The sequence below is a fragment of the Calonectris borealis genome, chromosome W (assembly GCF_964195595.1).
Source record: "Calonectris borealis chromosome W, bCalBor7.hap1.2, whole genome shotgun sequence".
Taxonomy (NCBI): domain Eukaryota; kingdom Metazoa; phylum Chordata; class Aves; order Procellariiformes; family Procellariidae; genus Calonectris; species Calonectris borealis.
The window spans coordinates 10,894,450-10,911,196 of record NC_134351.1 but is presented as its reverse complement, the minus strand read 5'-3'; the positions used below and the strand labels follow the sequence as shown (position 1 = coordinate 10,911,196).

General features: G+C 40.9%; 1 protein-coding gene across 1 annotated transcript; it reads left to right on the top strand.

Annotated features, from left to right (window-relative positions):
* Nucleotides 1-4,377: 4,377 nt before the first annotated feature.
* On the top strand, nt 4,378-15,608 carry LOC142074684 (transmembrane emp24 domain-containing protein 7). The gene is made up of 3 exons (XM_075135469.1): nt 4,378-4,782; nt 6,582-6,827; nt 9,343-15,608. The coding sequence occupies exons 1-3, from the start codon at nt 4,612-4,614 to the stop codon at nt 9,577-9,579; spliced, it is 654 nt and encodes a 217-aa protein (XP_074991570.1). The 5' UTR covers nt 4,378-4,611; the 3' UTR covers nt 9,580-15,608.
* Nucleotides 15,609-16,747: the final 1,139 nt, after the last annotated feature.

Here is a 16,747-nt window from a genome sequence, read left to right as displayed (position 1 = left end):
CAGGGCTCAGGCAGACAAGTGTACTGACCAGTGCCATTTTATACACAACCAGCCTGTTTTATACCCTTTTCTGTCTACCCCCCTCTTTCTTCTTCCCTGCTCCCCCTTCCCCCTGCATGCCCCCTGTATTGGGTTTGCATGGCAAGGTTTTGGTAGCAGGGGGGCTGCAGGGGTGGCTTCTGTGAGAAGATGCCAGAAGCTTCCCCCATGTCAGACAGAGCCAGTTCCAGCCGGCTCCAAAACGGACCTGCCACTGGCCAAAGCTGAGCCAATCAGCGACAGTGGTAGCACCTCTGTGCTAACATATTTAAGAAGGGGGAAAAACTGCTGCGCAACAGCAGCTGGGAGAGAGGAGTGAGAATATGTGAGAGAAACAACTATGCAGACACCAAGGTCAGTGAAGAAGGAGGGGGAGGAGGTGCTCCAGGTGCTGGAGCAGAGATTCCCCTGCAGCCCATGGTGAAGCCCATGGTGAAGCCCATGGTGAAGCAGGTTGTCCTCCTGCAGCCCATGGAGGTCCATGGTGATGCAGTAGGTACAGTCTGTTACAGTACCTCTTATTCCATACTGCTCGCTTCTTTAATTCTAAACAATGAAGACTTGTTGCTTAGGAGTTAGGTAACTAGCAGGTATTGTGTTTGCAAGTGTGTAGCATTGTTAGACCCTAGTAATGATTAACCTTGAAATTAAGAACCATAAATGAACGTGGTCCAGACATGGCTCGGAGACAAACCTCGACCTTATAAAGAAAGGAAGGAACGGGTTCATGAAGAGTTCACTACCCTACCGACCACCAGAGACCACTCGAGACCCTCAAGAAGACCCCAAAGACTTTAGTGCGCATGTGTCTAGGGTGATGTAATATTATAATTAGTTCTCGGAAATGTAATGAATATGTAAAAGAGAATCTTAAAATATGTATGAGAAGCATGGATATAAACAGAAAGGTGATTAGACCAGGTGTGCTTGATTTGTGGCAAGTCCACCGAGTACCTAGGCCTGAATAAAACAATATCTCTCCTGAGCGTGTGGAATTGGTTACTTGCACGCCGGGCACGAATCCACTTTTCAGACAACAATGGTGGAGCAGATATCCACTCTGCAGCCTGTGAAGGACTCTATGCCAGAGCAGGTGGATGTGCCCGAAGGAAGCTGTGACCCCGTGGAGAGCCCATGCTGGAGCAGGCTCCTGGCAGGACCTGTGACCCCGTGGAGAGAGAGGAGCCCACGCTGGAGCAGGCTCCTGGCAGGACCTGTGGCCCTGCAGGGGACCCACGCTGGAGCAGTCTGTTCCTGAAGGACTGCACCCCGTGGAAAGGACCCATGCTGGAGCAGTTCGTGAAGAACCGCAGCCCGTGGGAAGGACCCACGTTGGAGAAGTTCATGGAGGACTGTCTCCCGTGGGAGGGACCCCACGCTGGAGCAGTTCATGGAGGACTGTCTCCCGTGGGAGGGACCCCACGCTGGAGCAGGGGAAGAATGTGAGAAGGAAGGAGCGTCAGAGACAACGCATAATGAACTGACTGCAACCCCCATTCCCCGTCCCCCTGTGCTGCTCGGGGGGAGGAGGTAGAGAAATCAGGAGTGAAGTTGAGCCCAGGAAGAAGGCAGGGGTGGGGGGAAGGTGTTTTAAGATTTGTTTTTATTTCTCATTACCCTACTCTGATTTGATTGGTAATAAATTAAATTAATTTCCCTGAGTCGAGCCTGTTTTGCCTGTGATGGTAATTGGTGAGTGATCTCCCTGTCCTTATCTCGACCCATGGGCATTTAATCGTATTTTCTCCCCCTGTCCTCTTGAGGAGGGGGAGTGATAGAACAGCTTGGTGGGCACCTGGTGGCCAGCCAAGTTTAACCCACCACATCCCCTCATGGGTTTGTACAGCTCTATGGATCCCATCTGTTTTAAAATCTTATCAGTTGCAAAGTCCAGGTTGATCTTCCTGGAAGTGGTGCCTGTAGTTTCTTGATAGCCCATCAATTAGTGTGAGTGGCAGGCTTGTTTCTTGTCATTGTCTCCATGTTTGTTTTGTCAGGTCTGTGTCTCTGTATGTTTTGTTTATTGTTTCCCTTCCACATACACTTACAGGGACGTTTGTGGTTATGGTGTTTGTCTTCCCAAGTAACCCTTATGTGTGGTAAGGCCCTGCTTTCCAGGAGGTGGTTAAACATCTGAGAAGTAGTGAATGAATCCCTTATTTTGCTTTGCTTGCACGCACAGCTTTGCTTCACCTATTAAACTGTCTTTATCTTGACCCATGAGTTTTCTTGCTTTTGCTCTTCTGATTCTCTCCCCCATCCTGCTGCACAGGGAGTGAGCAAGTATCTGGGTGGGTGCTTAATGGCTGGCCCAGGGTCAACCCATCACAGGAGGTCAGCCCTACCCCATTTCAGGTTCATTCTCTCACCTGGGAGATTGGATATCAGTTTTCCCATTTCCCTGCTCTGCCTGATTTCCACAGGAAAATAAATACACCGATGGGGGTTGTTTTGCACCAGGAAGTGCTGGTCCATTATGATCCCAGAAAGAAAGGCACTCAGACTCTGTAAAGTATCATTTAAAAAGCTAATTATTAGAGCTAACACTATAAAGAAGGAGAGAATAGTATAGATAATCTTGCGTCCCTTTAGATGCTGGGAACCTCAAGTTGTGCAGCATCAAATAGGCCTCCAATCAGGGCGCAACACACCATGCAGATCTCATCCATGGCAATGTTACCCCATTGTGGTCATTCAAGTCATTATAGGACTTTCTTACAAGGAAACAACTCTCTTCATTTCTACTGTCAAATAGAAAGGATGTTCTCATGAGAACTTCTTGCTGCACTTTTAGATAAAGGCAAGGACACACAGGCGGCATAATCGCCGGTACCAAGTGGGAGCTGCCTGCAGGCTCCTCTGTTACAACAAACTGGCTGAATTTATCCTGCGGCCAAGGAATTTGAGCAGCACAATGCAGGCCTGAAGGCCAAGCTGTACCTGCAGCACAGCAGAGCACAGGCCTGGGCCTACTCAGGTGTTGTGGTTTAAACCCGATAGGCAGCTAAGCACCACACAACTGCTTGTTCACTCTCCCCACAGTGGGATGGGGGGATAATTGGAAGGGTGAAAGTGTAAAAACTCATGGGTTGAGATAAAGACAGTTTAATAAGAAAAACAAGGAAAAAAAAAAAAACAACAAATAAAAACAAAACCAAGAAAAACAAGTGATGCAAAAAAACCCCAATTGCTCACCACCAGCTGACTGATGCCCAGCCAGTACCCGAGAAACGGCAGCCCCAGCAAAACTCCCCCACCCCAGTTTTTATTGCTGAGCACAATGTCATATGGTATGGAATATCCCTTTGGTCAGTTAGGGTCAGCTGTCCCAGCTGCGTCCTCTCCCAACTTCTTGTGCATCCCCGGCCTACTCGCTGGCAGGGCAGTGTGAGAATCAGAAAAGGCCTTGATGCCTTGAAACACTGTTCAACAATAACTAAAACACCAGTGTGTTATCAACACTGTTTTCATCACAAATCCAAAACATAGCCCCATACAAGCTACTATTAAGAAAGTTAACTCTATCCCAGCTAAAACCAGTACATCAGGTTACCTGTTACGTGGATCACTAACTCCTCGATGTACAATGGTTTTTCAGTCAGGATCACTACAGGGGTCATCTTTGATTTCTTCTTCTGAAGCTGTTTTACTTTGTAAAAATAACTGAATATTTACTGAGTAGAACTTAAATCTGATATTCCCGCAGTCAGTGTGAACATTTTAATCAGCAGAATTTAATTTTGATCTTGCACTTTCTCTCTCTGGAGCAATCAATGTTAAATGACATGTAAAGTTGAACTCCAACTCTGAAACTCAAACCTGTGTATTCAGTAACTCAAAGATATACAGAGAGAGAGTCCTTAAGACACTTTTCACTTGCATTTGGAGAATAGAGTCCACTATTTCAGCTCTAAATCATGCCTCACGGGAATTTGAAAACAGTTTAACCCCTGGATAATTACATACAATGGACATAGAGCCAAAAGTTTTGATATGTTGGGGAACCTGGACTGTGCCTTGCAGGTATGACAGAGAGGAGAATTCTCTAGAGACTTATGTGCGAGTACTTGGCTAAATATCTGTAAATTAGCTATGCAATCTGAGCACCCCTCAGCACAAAGCCGGGATGAGCGGGCCTCGTGCGCGCGCCTATGGTACCTCTGGTGCCGAGGGGTCGTCTGTGTGAACGCGGACACCACCTCGGCTCGCTGATGTCACGGCCGGGCCCGGGCCCCACGGCGGTGCCGGGCCGCCATGCTCCCTGGCAACCGTTGCCAGGCAGAAAACGCCCAACCGCGCGCGGGAGAGGCGAGGAGCGCCCCCTTCTACGCTGAACACCACGTATATAAAACTATGGGGGCTCACCCGGAAGTGCTTCTATGAGGGTGGTGCTAGGCGCCATGGTTGCTTTCGGGTGTGTAGTGCGCTTCCTCAGTTAGGTTTCTCCGTCGTGACCGGTTGGCGCCGCAGACACCTTCCTCTGGGTTCTGCGCCTGCTGGTCTCCGACGCGGGGCTGCCCTCTTTCCGCCCGGCTCAGTCTCTGTTACTCTGTCCCCTCTGCACGCTGAGTGATGCTGTTACGGGGCTCCGGAACCGCGGGACCGTGGGGGTGGCTGACGCTGCTGCTGCTGGTAGCCTGCGCGGCACGGGCCTCTGAGATTACTTTCGAGCTGCCTGACAACGCCAAGCAATGTTTCTACGAGGAGATTGTCCAGGGCACTAAGTGCACCCTCGAGTTTCAGGTACTCCTTGCTTCCCTCGGCCTCCGGGGAATCTCTTGTTATTTCACTTTTACCGTTAATATTAGGGGTTTAATAACTTAATACCTATATAAATTGGTGGGCACTCAAACTATGATGTTATGAGAACAGCCTATCTGAAGTGTTGCTTCTGGTGCTTGGCACTGTTGTCCGAAAAGCGGATTCGTGCCCGGCGTGCAAGTAACCAATTCCACACGCTCAGGAGAGATATTGTTTTATTCAGGCCTGGGTACTCGGTGGACTTGCCACAAATCAAGCACACCTGGTCTAATCACCTTTCTGTTTATATCCATGCTTCTCATACATATTTTAAGATTCTCTTTTACGTATTCATTACATTTCCGAGAACTAATTATAATATTACATCACCCTAGACACATGCGCACTAAAGTCTTTGGGGTCTTCTTGAGGGTCTCGAGTGGTCTCTGGTGGTCGGTAGGGTAGTGAACTCTTCATGAACCCGTTCCTTCCTTTCTTTATAAGGTCGAGGTTTGTCTCCGAGCCATGTCTGGACCACGTTCATTTATGGTTCTTAATTTCAAGGTTAATCATTACTAGGGTCTAACAATGCTACACACTTGCAAACACAATACCTGCTAGTTACCTAACTCCTAAGCAACAAGTCTTCATTGTTTAGAATTAAAGAAGCGAGCAGTATGGAATAAGAGGTACTGTAACAGACTGTACCTACTGCATCAGCACCTCTGAATAAATCTTTATGGCATTATATGTTTGAACAGATATTTAAATATTTCAAATAAAATGTCTACTATTTTAGAAAGCTTCTGTATGCATATGAAAGGGCTGTGCCTTTGGATAGAAGTCTCTTCATCCTTCAGGATGCTTTATCTTAAAGGCAAGAAATTTGGAGCAAGGATTAAATTTAACTACTAGCCTGAGAGTCATCAGAATAGTAAACTATGAATACCTAAATTGCCAGTTGTTCTTACTGTGGAGATAGGATAGCTAGTCTGATTCTACAGAACAACGTGCTGTAGACCAACAATAATCAAAGGCTGACAATACTTAAGACAATCATATGAAGTTTTGAGTTGCTTGTAGGCGTAATCTGAATGTGCTGGTGTTAGAAAGAAATACTGTCATTAATTGTGCAGGAGTGAGGCAGCAGAACCTCTAGAACATTGCTCTGTTGACACGCACATATGAAAATGAGCCAGGCTGTAATACCTGTTCTACTCAACATATGCCATTCCTGCAACATAAAGCAGCTTGACCTAATAGGCTAGTTAGACAGTTTAGGCCATACGTAAAGGAGCTGTTTTATTGCATTTTGGCAATCTCAACTTGCTGAATAAATTGCATGGATGGGCTTGTGGATATAGTAAATTACTGTAATAAATTAGTGATGTCTTTGCCCCATCAAATTTCATCTACTCTAGCCTTTGCTATAGTACCAGTATCTTAAAATGAAGTAACTAAAACTTCCCTCATAAACTGTTAGAAAACATAGTTGACATTACATATCCTCAATTTAAAAGATCTTATTTTGAATTGTTCTGTGCGTCTTCCATAGGACGAGGATTTTTGCAAACTTGTGTTGAAAGATTTTCAAATTAATGCATTTTATTTTAAAACGTTTGTCAGATCAAACAATTTCCAGTGCTAGTTGGGGACGTGCTAGTTGGGGACGTGCTAGTTGGGGACGTGCTAGTTGGGGACGTGCTAGTTGGGGACGTGCTAGTTGGGGACGTGCTAGTTGGGGACGTGCTAGTTGGGGACGTGCTAGTTGAATGCTGAAGACAATTTCTTGTTGTTTTCAGGTGATCACTGGAGGTCATTATGATGTTGACTGTCGGTTGGAAGGTCCTGATGGTGCTGTATTATACAAAGAGATGAAGAAACAATATGATAGTTTCACATTTACTGCATCCAGAAATGGAACATACAAATTCTGCTTCAGCAATGAGTTCTCTACTTTCACACACAAAACTGTGTACTTTGATTTCCAGGTTGGAGAAGATCCACCACTGTTTCCTAGTGAGAACAGAGCAACTGCACTTACTCAGGTAAAATATTGTTGTTTGACAGCAACTGTTAGGTGGAGGGAATGTTTTTCAAATTCAACTGCATTAGATATCTATATCACTGTTGAAAATGAATGGGTTAGAGCTTCTTTAAAATAAACTGAGTTACTAAAAGTGAACCTTTTCCAAAAATTAGGATTTACAGAATGCAGAGCTGAGGAGGAATTACCAAGTGTTTAAGTGGAAATTAGGGAAAATATACAATGGCCTAGAGTTTAAGGGGACTTTTTTATGCCATGGTTCTATGTCTGTGGAAGTGTGGATTTTATAAAGTGTAAAATATCAATGGATCAGGGTTTTCAAAATTCCTGAACTTTGGAGAAACTTTGAGAACAATTTGTTTTTTATATTAAAATAGTTTAGAGTCTTTTTTGAGGGGAAGAGTTGAATGGTTGATCTCTTATGTAACTGTCACTTTTAAAATGGGAAGAGAATTCTATAAAAATAAACAAATTAACAAAATCAGTCATACTTAACTGGCTTCTAGATATGTCATTTATAAGACACTCAAGCGGCAAAGCAGTATTCTTGCTCCAGACTTATTTTCCTAATGTTCCCTTCTTCAGAATTTTAGTTTTATACCACTTCTGCCCAAACTAAATCAGCCAACTTCACTTGGAACAGTCACTTCATGAATTCTCACTAACGTTCTTACACTATAACTGTTACCAAACTTCACTTTAAACAACCATTTTAAAATGATAGATGTGGCCACTATTTTACTAGTTTGAACTCAATGGTAGAAATGCCACTTCCCAAATATCCATCTTGCTCACTTGAATTTACCCCATGTAAGTCTGCAGTGGCTAAAGATTTGTAATGAGTAGGTGACTTGCTGTGAATTCAGTTATAATTCTCATCTCTTTCTTCTCATCACCTTTCTCTTCTGCTTTATGTTGTCTTTTGATTCTTCATCCTGTAGCTCCCTATCTCCCTGCACTTTCTTTAGTCTTCATTCTGTGCATTGTTACATGTTTTGTTTTTTTGTGTATTGGTGGGGGGGTGTATTTGGGGGTTTTTGTTGGTCGGTCCTTTGGCACCAGTAGAGAGTAGTGAGAACACAGAAGATGCAGATTCTAGATCCAGCATCTTTGCAGGCTGTGGGAGAAGGTATAAGAAAAAGTTTATCACTGGGTTGTAGCATACATAATGCAAATCAGATCTTTGGGAAAGGGGAAGTTAACTTTCAAAGCATAACACATCTTTGGTAAGTAGGTTCTCCATTGCAATTTTCTTGAGGCTTGTAGTATGACCAAATTTGGGCAGATTTTCACAGGGACTGTAAAAGGTAAATCCCTGAAACTAGACTTTGTTTAAATTTAAGATCCCTGCTGCAGAGTAGTGGAGGGCTCTATAATTTAGCAGTGAAACAAATGGCAGAACTTAATGCATGAAATCTCTTCCTGAATTTTGTTTAGAAGAGTATCTTGGACTTGTTCAGACACCTGTCCTGAAAGTCATCAACTTGAAAAGCTGATTTGATGCAGATATAAGTAACTGACAGTGGTTTTTATTAGGGTGTCAAACACTTCCTTTTATAATAGATTGTGCTTTTGATATTCAGGAAATACTGATTTTTAGGGGATAGAACAACTAATCAACTGGCTAAAACTTAAGTATTTTGAAGATATTCATTAATTTCTTGATGGTCAAAAGACAATCATGAGTGTTAACTCTTACTTTCAGAAGATAAACTGAAAATGGAAGAAGTTTGTGTAAAATGATCTAGGTCTTGGAAAGCCCATAGTACATAGATTGAAAAGGTTAAGATTTTTCAGGTTAGAAAAGGGAATGTGATTTTTATGAAAGATGACAAGTGCAGTTGGGCAATTTGGTCTTGAATGTTTGTTATATGAATATGGTAGGGAGCGTCCAGGAACACTGAAAGATAACAGAGTTGTCCTTTCTCTAATCACTTTTTACATATGTGACTAATAGAAGGGTCTCATGCCAAAAGAACGTGTTGAGGTCAGCAATCTAGATTTCAGGCTTTTGTGAAACTTAAGTTTGAGAATTATGTGATGAAGAATCACATACTTCTGAAATCTAAAAGTGTTTTAATATCTACTATGCATATCTTAATGATATAAGAAACTTACTAGCTATCTAAATCTGGGGAGAGATTTACTGCTTGTTTTGCTGGTGTATGTGGAATTAACAAATGTTGGATCACTGACCTATTTCAATACAGTGTTTATATTCACTTTTGAACCCAAACATGCATTAATTTTAATATTAATTTTGTGGTTCTTAGAGTACTTTACTTTTTATTGAGTCTGCAGTTTTGCACACTTTGGTACTTAAGTCAGTCACGTTCCTGTGTGTAAAACTTGATTAATATGTTAGATTTATAATATTTCAGTCTGACAATGGACTGAGATAATCTTTTATCTGTAAAGCTACGTGAATCCTAATTTTAAATATCAAACCACAAAACTTCATAGAACAAGCATTAGAAGGGTTCTTAACTGAGCTGTGTATTTGTTTGCTTCTCTAGATGGAGTCTGCGTGTGTTTCAATTCATGAAGCTTTGAAGTCTGTCATTGATTATCAGACTCATTTCCGGTTGAGAGAAGCACAAGGCCGCAGCAGAGCAGAGGATTTAAACACAAGAGTAGCCTATTGGTCAATAGGGGAAGCAATCATTCTTCTTGTAGTTAGTATTGGGCAGGTATTTCTCCTCAAAAGCTTCTTCTCAGATAAAAGAACCACGACAACCCGTGTTGGATCATAACTGGTAGTGATAATGCTTCAGGTCATTGTGCTATTCACTTGTGAAATTACTGTTCTCCAATTAATTGTAGGTACAAAGGAACTAAATATGTGAAATGTCTAAATGTCTACCCCTCCTCATTGATTAAAATCACAAAACGTACCCCAAAAGTTATGAAAGGGACACCCAATTTAAAATATACAGTAAACTTAATGTTTTCTGATACTTGTATTAAATATCTGGCAATGACCAGCCTCTCTTTGGTTTTGCTGGTTTTAATCCAAATTGAGTTTGACTTTACCAATAAGATTACCCATCTGTGGTATAATGCTTTAAAAGAACCCAACAATCTAGTGTCTGATGTGAAAGACAATACTCTTGAAAATTTGATTTGACTTTAATTTTCAGGCTGAATGTATTGGATTATAAGCAAGCTAATGTGATGAATTGTAGTTGCAAGATGTATTGCACTGTTTTGATTTGCTGTAACAAAAAAAAATCCAGTCATATCCTTTGCTTATCTGTAAAACTGTTGCAAGCTTGATGCTACATGATGGTGCAAATTCTCCACCTGCCTGGTAAATCTTCACCTTCAAAACCTGCTAAATTTTATACTTCAGTGTATTTGCTTAAACACACACTTCTCTACATTAAAATATAATGCATTTCCTCTTTTACAATGTTTTATTAAACAACTTCTAAACTGAGACTACTCAGGAAATGTGCTTTCTCTGTTCAGAAACTTAAATCTCCAAGTTGTTTTTAAAAATGCAATAAAATAGGGAATCTTGTAACTTTGTCACTGAAGCTGTGCAATCTCTATACTTGTGCTGCCAGACCAGAGATAGTTTGATTTTTATCAAGCAATACAGCACCAGCACTGGACAGTTATATTGCATCCATTAGGCACATGCAAAGCTTTTTATTAAATTGTTTTCCTATTAAGAAGCCCGTTTGATACTAATACTGTATTGCATGAGTGCTGTGAACTTTATTTCCCTGTTTGGTGCACTGATACATTATGGCCTTGCGCATGTAATTGCCACTCTCTTCTGTTAGTGGTCAGGAAATGTTTTAAATATTTTGGGGTATCTTTTTGGTAGATTTGTAGCTGCATTGTTTCCACTGCTCATGTTTTAGCTTATGTATTGTAATAAAATCTTGTTTTCTTTGGATGTAGAAGATAGTAAATGTATGTACATACAAGTAGCTTGAATTGAGCTAGTCAAAATAAGGCTGAACTTCTTCAGATGGTTCTGGAGGAATAAATGAACTCTGACCAATTTTTAAGTGCACACAAACAAAACTAAGATGAAAAAAATTGTTGAGTTACTAACTCTAATTCAAAAGACTCCACTTAAACTAGTTTTCAGCAAGCAGAGAAAGAATGCTAAATCCTTATTAATTGCTTGTATTATTTCCAGAAAAAAAAAGGCAAGTTACACATACACATGTCCAAGTGGCACTTGGACACTCTGAATAATTGATCTAAGATGACCTCACTTTAAAATGGTGTGGTAGTTCAAAAAAAAAAAAAAATCCTCTTTGTCTCTGTTGTAAACTGATAAACTACTCTTTCAGAGCTGAAGAAAAAAACTTTAACACGTTAAAAATGAGTTAAAAGGCCACAGGGGTATTAAAAAGCTTAATGTATATTATATTCAGAATTATGTATAATGTCCTTCTATCTGTATTGAACTTGCAATATTGCAGTCCCATTTTTGAGGTGCAAGCTTCCCTGAAATTGTAACAGAATCTCAGATCAGAAAACAAAAAAGCTAGTGCTTTCTTTTTGTGCCTGCACACAATATTCTTGATTGTACCTATATGCTTTATCCTTATGTTTCAGCAACTGATCCTCAGTATTTTTTTGTGTTTCATTACACAAATGGTGCAGTTTAGGTGCAAGAGTCAGACAAAAACATGATTTAATTTTGATATTCTGACTAATCTTCCGAAGCCTGAATATCACTTGTTGAATAGCTTTAATCACAACAAAAACATTTGTTTCAAAAAATGAAACTTTTTTTTCCACTAAGTCAGTTCTGTCAAAATTGGTAAACAATGGGGTAAACAAAGTATTACCTGGCTGTCACATACATGTCTCTAATTTTTTCTTAATGTTTGAATGTGTTGAATGGGACTGTTTAGCTCAATATTATTCCTGCTGAGGTTTAGTGGACTTGCATTTTGCATTGAAGTTGGGTATCTGAACCAAACCTCTGGTATAATGCTGTATAATATGCAGCAATAGCTTAAAAATGCCTTTATTTTGGGGTTACAAAAAATATGATACACATTTTAAAAATTTATATATTTTTTAAAATAAGTGATTGGATAGGATATAATAAAACAGATGCTACCACTTCAACACTGGATGAAGAAATGCTTTGTGATTTTTTTTTTTTTTTTTTTTTGTTAAAGCTGCATATATGAAAAGAATAGTTCAATCAGTGGTGTGATATGCAACTAAAACACCCTGTGTTAAATGAGATCCAACTGTGTTTGAAATTGTGAAAGGTTTCAACTATTCCTTGGATGTTTTATGTTTACATAATTTCTTTTCATGTCCTGAAATGTTAGTTCTTGTTTTAGTTTGAAAGGGAAAAAAAAGTTTGAATGAGACAAAAAGACCCTGTGAATATTGTATGGGGAAAATACAAATTAATATATGAATGTGATCTGATTTGTTATTCAAAGCTTTTTGGAAGAATATTGCTCCCCTACCAAATGAAAACAAAACAATTTGAGAAGTCAGTATTTTAATACATTACTTTCAAAAGTGTTAATCCACCTGACATTTGATTCTTACTTCTATTACTTTACACTGAGAATTGTACAAGTCGACTGCTGTTCATAATTAGACATGCTTTAAGGTCATTGGAAAAACTCAAGTTAGAGCAAGATGGTGTGGTTACTGGCTCTTTGCTCAGCACATTATCAGTGCATGCAATAGTAATTATAAACCTGTTCCTGTTGGAGTGGAATTTTAAGTATTTGACCTCTGATGCCTGGAATGACTTGACCTATTGCATCTGTTCCTGTTAATACAGAATGACCTAGAAAGATTTATCTAGTGATGTCTAAATGATGGTACATAAGCTTTAAGTAATTCTTATATAGTAGCTAGATGTGTGGTTGGAGGTATTTTATATTGTGTAGCTTAATGTTGAGTCTTAGCATATACCACTTCAACAACTTTAAGTTTTAAAAACCTGACATAGTAACCATCACTGGTATGTGGGCACCTTCCAAAATGGCTTTTTCCCTCCTGTGTTTTCTTCTGTGTTGGTTGCTCTACATACAAAATCTTTCAAGAATATTTATGCTAAGTGGATTAAAGAAAGTTTTTTTTTGGCTAGAAACATGGGTAAATTCTACTCTTTCTGTGACGTGTTACAGTTATAGTCAAGTAGTGGTGTGGGGTATTTTTAGGTGCCTGGCACCCCAGGATTGGAAGGTAGCTTAAGATTGTGGTGGTGTGCTGCACTGGGGGTGAGGGAGAAATAAGAGAGAGATGGTGCAGTGTTCTTCCTGGATCTCAATAAGAAAGGCCTGACAACAGATAGCTTAATAAAATAGCTGTTTTAATGTAATAGAAAAAAAAAGAGGAATATAGATAGTAAATCTTATGTCCCTTCGGATACTGGGAACCCCATGTTTGTGAAGCACTAGATGGATTTTCCTGCAGCACACTGCACAGATTCCATCCATGGAAAGGTTCTTCCTCCCTCCCATGCCATGGTGCCTCTTATTTTGTGTAGCAAACAGAATCCTATATCTTCTGACAGGCTGGAATGTTATCTCTGTCATAACACCTGCCAGTGGCACAGTACAGGCTGGCATGGGGCATTCCAGCAGGTTCCTTTACAGTGGCTGCTTATGCTAACATAAGGGCTTCTCAAGCCTCAAGTATGAGGCCCAATAGAGCAAACATGGCTTGTTCAAGATCACTAAATCCTTGAATACAATATCTTTCACAAGGCTTTCAATAGAGGTGGTTCAGAGCATGTTTCCACTGAGAACTGATCATCTTACCAAAACAAAAAAATTACTTAAAAAAAAAAAAAAGTAAAAGTAAAAAGATAGATCAAAAGTAAAAGAAAGAAGTGGATCAGCTGACTCATAGACCTTATCGCTCTCTACAACTACCTGGAAGGAGGATGTAGTGAGGTGGGTGTTGGTCTCTTCTCCCAAGTAACAAGTGATAGGACGAGAGGAAATGGCCTCAAGTTGCGCCGAGGGAGGTTTAGATTGGATGTTAGGAAAAATTTCTTCACTGAAAGAGTGGTCAGGCCTTGGAACAGGCTGCCCAGGGAAGTGGTGGAGTCACCATCCCTGGAGGTATTTAAAAGACGTGTAGATGTGGTGCTTAGGGCCATGGTTTAGTGGTAGACTTCGCAGTGTTAGGTTAACAGTTGGACTCGATGATCTTAAAGGTCTTTTTCAACCTAAATGATTCTATGATTCTATATGACAGTGAATTCTTTTATCAAGGAAGAAGTGGAAACATATGCTCTGGACCACTGCAACCCATCTTAAACAGGTCCCTCTTTTGGGACCTTATAATTCAGAGGGTGTGGATAACTTGCATCCTCCTAATATATAAATAAGTGTATATAATATATAAATATGCATATAATTATATATGCATATATAGGCAGTTGTGATGGAGTCTTCATGAACATTGTGGTCCAGTCATTGCTTCCTTGAGAATCTTGTTAAGTACAGCAAAAGGTATCCTTATTCTCTTTATTTAAGTAGTCACAGAAGAAGGGATACGCTAATGAGAGTTTTAGGAGTTTTTAAATACTTTTTTATGAGTACTTGTGCTATTTTTCCTCATTTTAGTTTTTCTATTTGCTATTTGAATGATAATGGTCTATCTACACTGTGTTGAAAGAATACCCTATTCAATGCCAGATGCTAGTCTTCAATGATTGCATTGGTTTTGAATTTTCCTCTTAAACTTTAATGATCTAAAGTTGAAAGTGGAAGCCAAACTTCTTAATTTGGAAAATACAAAAATAATTACATTTAAAGCAGTTGTGAAATTTATCACTGGCTAGCTTTTGGAAAGCACTCTGATCATTAACAACAAACTATGTCTTTCTAATACTTCATTAAATTAAACAGTGAAAACTGGGAGAGAGAAAAGTGTTTTCATTTTGAGATGACATGAAGGTGGGTTTTTTAATAATACAAGATATTTTTGCTTTTGAATACCCTCTCTAAACAAAATAAAGTTTATATAAGCTCAGACTTACCCATTTTCTTGGAGTTGGGTTTTATGATAACAGAAGTAACTATAACACCAAAACCCCTTGCTCGGACTTTCATCTACTCTGTCTCTTCATGAGATGTTTAGAAGAATCCCTTCTCTGCTGGAGTTGTGTTGAATATATTTATACTCTAGTGTCATTAACAGGATTGGCATATGCCAGTTCGCAACTCCTGCTAATAGGACAAGTCAGCACACATAACACAGAATCACAGAATGGTTGAGGTTGGAAGGGACCTCCAGAGGTCATCTGGTTCAATCCCTCTGCTCAAGCAGGGCCACCTAGAACTGCTTGCCCAGGACTATGTCTAGATGACTTTTGAATATCTCTGAGGAGGAGAACTCCACAACCTCCCTGGACAACCTATTCCAGTGCTCAGTCACCCTCACAGTGAAAAAGTGTTTCCTGTGGTTTAGTTTGTGCCCATTGCCTCTTGTCCTGTCACTGGGCATCACTGAAAAGAGCCTGGCTCCGTCTTCTTTGCACCCTCCTGTCATGGTTCCGGCTGGGACACAGTTAACTTTCTTCCCAGTAGCTTGTGGGCTGTGCTGTGTTTTGGGTTTGGTGTGAAAGGAGCGTTGATGGCCCATGCTCAGTATAAAAACCAGGTGTATGGGGGGGGGCTCGCCCCCGTTCGTGACACACGGTCGGTGAGCAGTTGCGTTGTGCATTGCCTGCTTTGTATATTCTGCTGTTGTTGTTGTTCTCATTGTTATTATTACTGTTCTACTTGGTTTTATTTCCATTATTAAACTGTTTTTATTTCAACCTGTGAGTTTTCCTACTTGTGCCCTCACGATTCTCTCCCCCATCCCACCGGAGGTGGGGGGTGATCGAGCAGCTGCGTGGGGTTTAGTTGCTGGCTGGGGTTAAACCACGACAGTCCTTTTATGGGGCCCAAAGTGGAGCAGCGAAGGATTGAGGTAACAACAGATTAACTAGAGCATATTAAGGAATTTGTATCTGGTAACATATTAATTTGTTCTGCACCATGCTCTTGTTTTTGCTGTACCTGTTAAAAATTGGAGTTGGGTTTTGTAGTCTGCTGTGCTCTGCTGTGATTAATGATGTTTTGCCTGGGAGATTTGTTACTAAAACGCTGGCATTGGGGGTTATTTGGTATTTGGGATTTGTAATGAAGCCGTTTCTGTATTTCGGGTACCACCTCATGGAGACCATTAGCAATTATACCTTTTCCTCTGAGAGATTTTTTTATGGAGGAAATAGAGAATGGCACCCTCGCTACCTTCCTCTATGATGTCATCTCCTTTGTTAAAATAACTTGCCAGTACCTTGAACATCCCTGGGTAGTTAAGATACATCTATTGGTACTCCTTGGGAATATTGTTTTGGTTTTATCCAAGGTTAGTAAGCAATTCAAGAATGTCATCCAGAGATCTGCCCCAAGGCTGGATAGTTATGAGTGGCAGGGCGAGTGGGATAGCATGGGCAAATGCCTAGGACGATGGGCACCCCCAGTGTTCTGGAACTTTACCCCTGAACAAGTGCAGGATCCTGAAAAATTAGTAGAATATTTGGAAGAAGTATGCTGTCACCCTGGCCATTCTAGGGAGACGCAAATCACTACAATGTGCTGGGGCCTGGCCCACGCCTACCGAGCCCTGTTTAACACCACTCAGAACCCCCAAGGGGAAGGAAACGTCTCTGCAGCTGATGACAAAGCAACAGGCCCTGTGGCTACCCCACCCCCCACGGCAGGCACGGCAGCTACTCTGCCCCCTGCGACAGAGAACCAACCCATGCCGGTATCAGTCGCCCCTATACAAAAAAGAAAATGCACAAGGAAATCAGCTCGTTTAGTAAGGGATGAAAATGAACCAGGGCCATCAGGAGAACAGGAGGAGGAGGAGGCAGAACCCGTAAATGAGATGGTAACCACCCGATCC

Bases quoted from the DNA above. Each gene is read 5' to 3' on its own strand.
- LOC142074684 (XM_075135469.1), top strand. From the start codon at position 4,612: ATGCTGTTACGGGGCTCCGGAACCGCGGGACCGTGGGGGTGGCTGACG. The intron at 4,783-6,581 runs GTACTCCTTGCT...TGTTGTTTTCAG, and splicing joins AGTGCACCCTCGAGTTTCAG to GTGATCACTGGAGGTCATTA. The intron at 6,828-9,342 runs GTAAAATATTGT...TTGCTTCTCTAG, and splicing joins GAGCAACTGCACTTACTCAG to ATGGAGTCTGCGTGTGTTTC.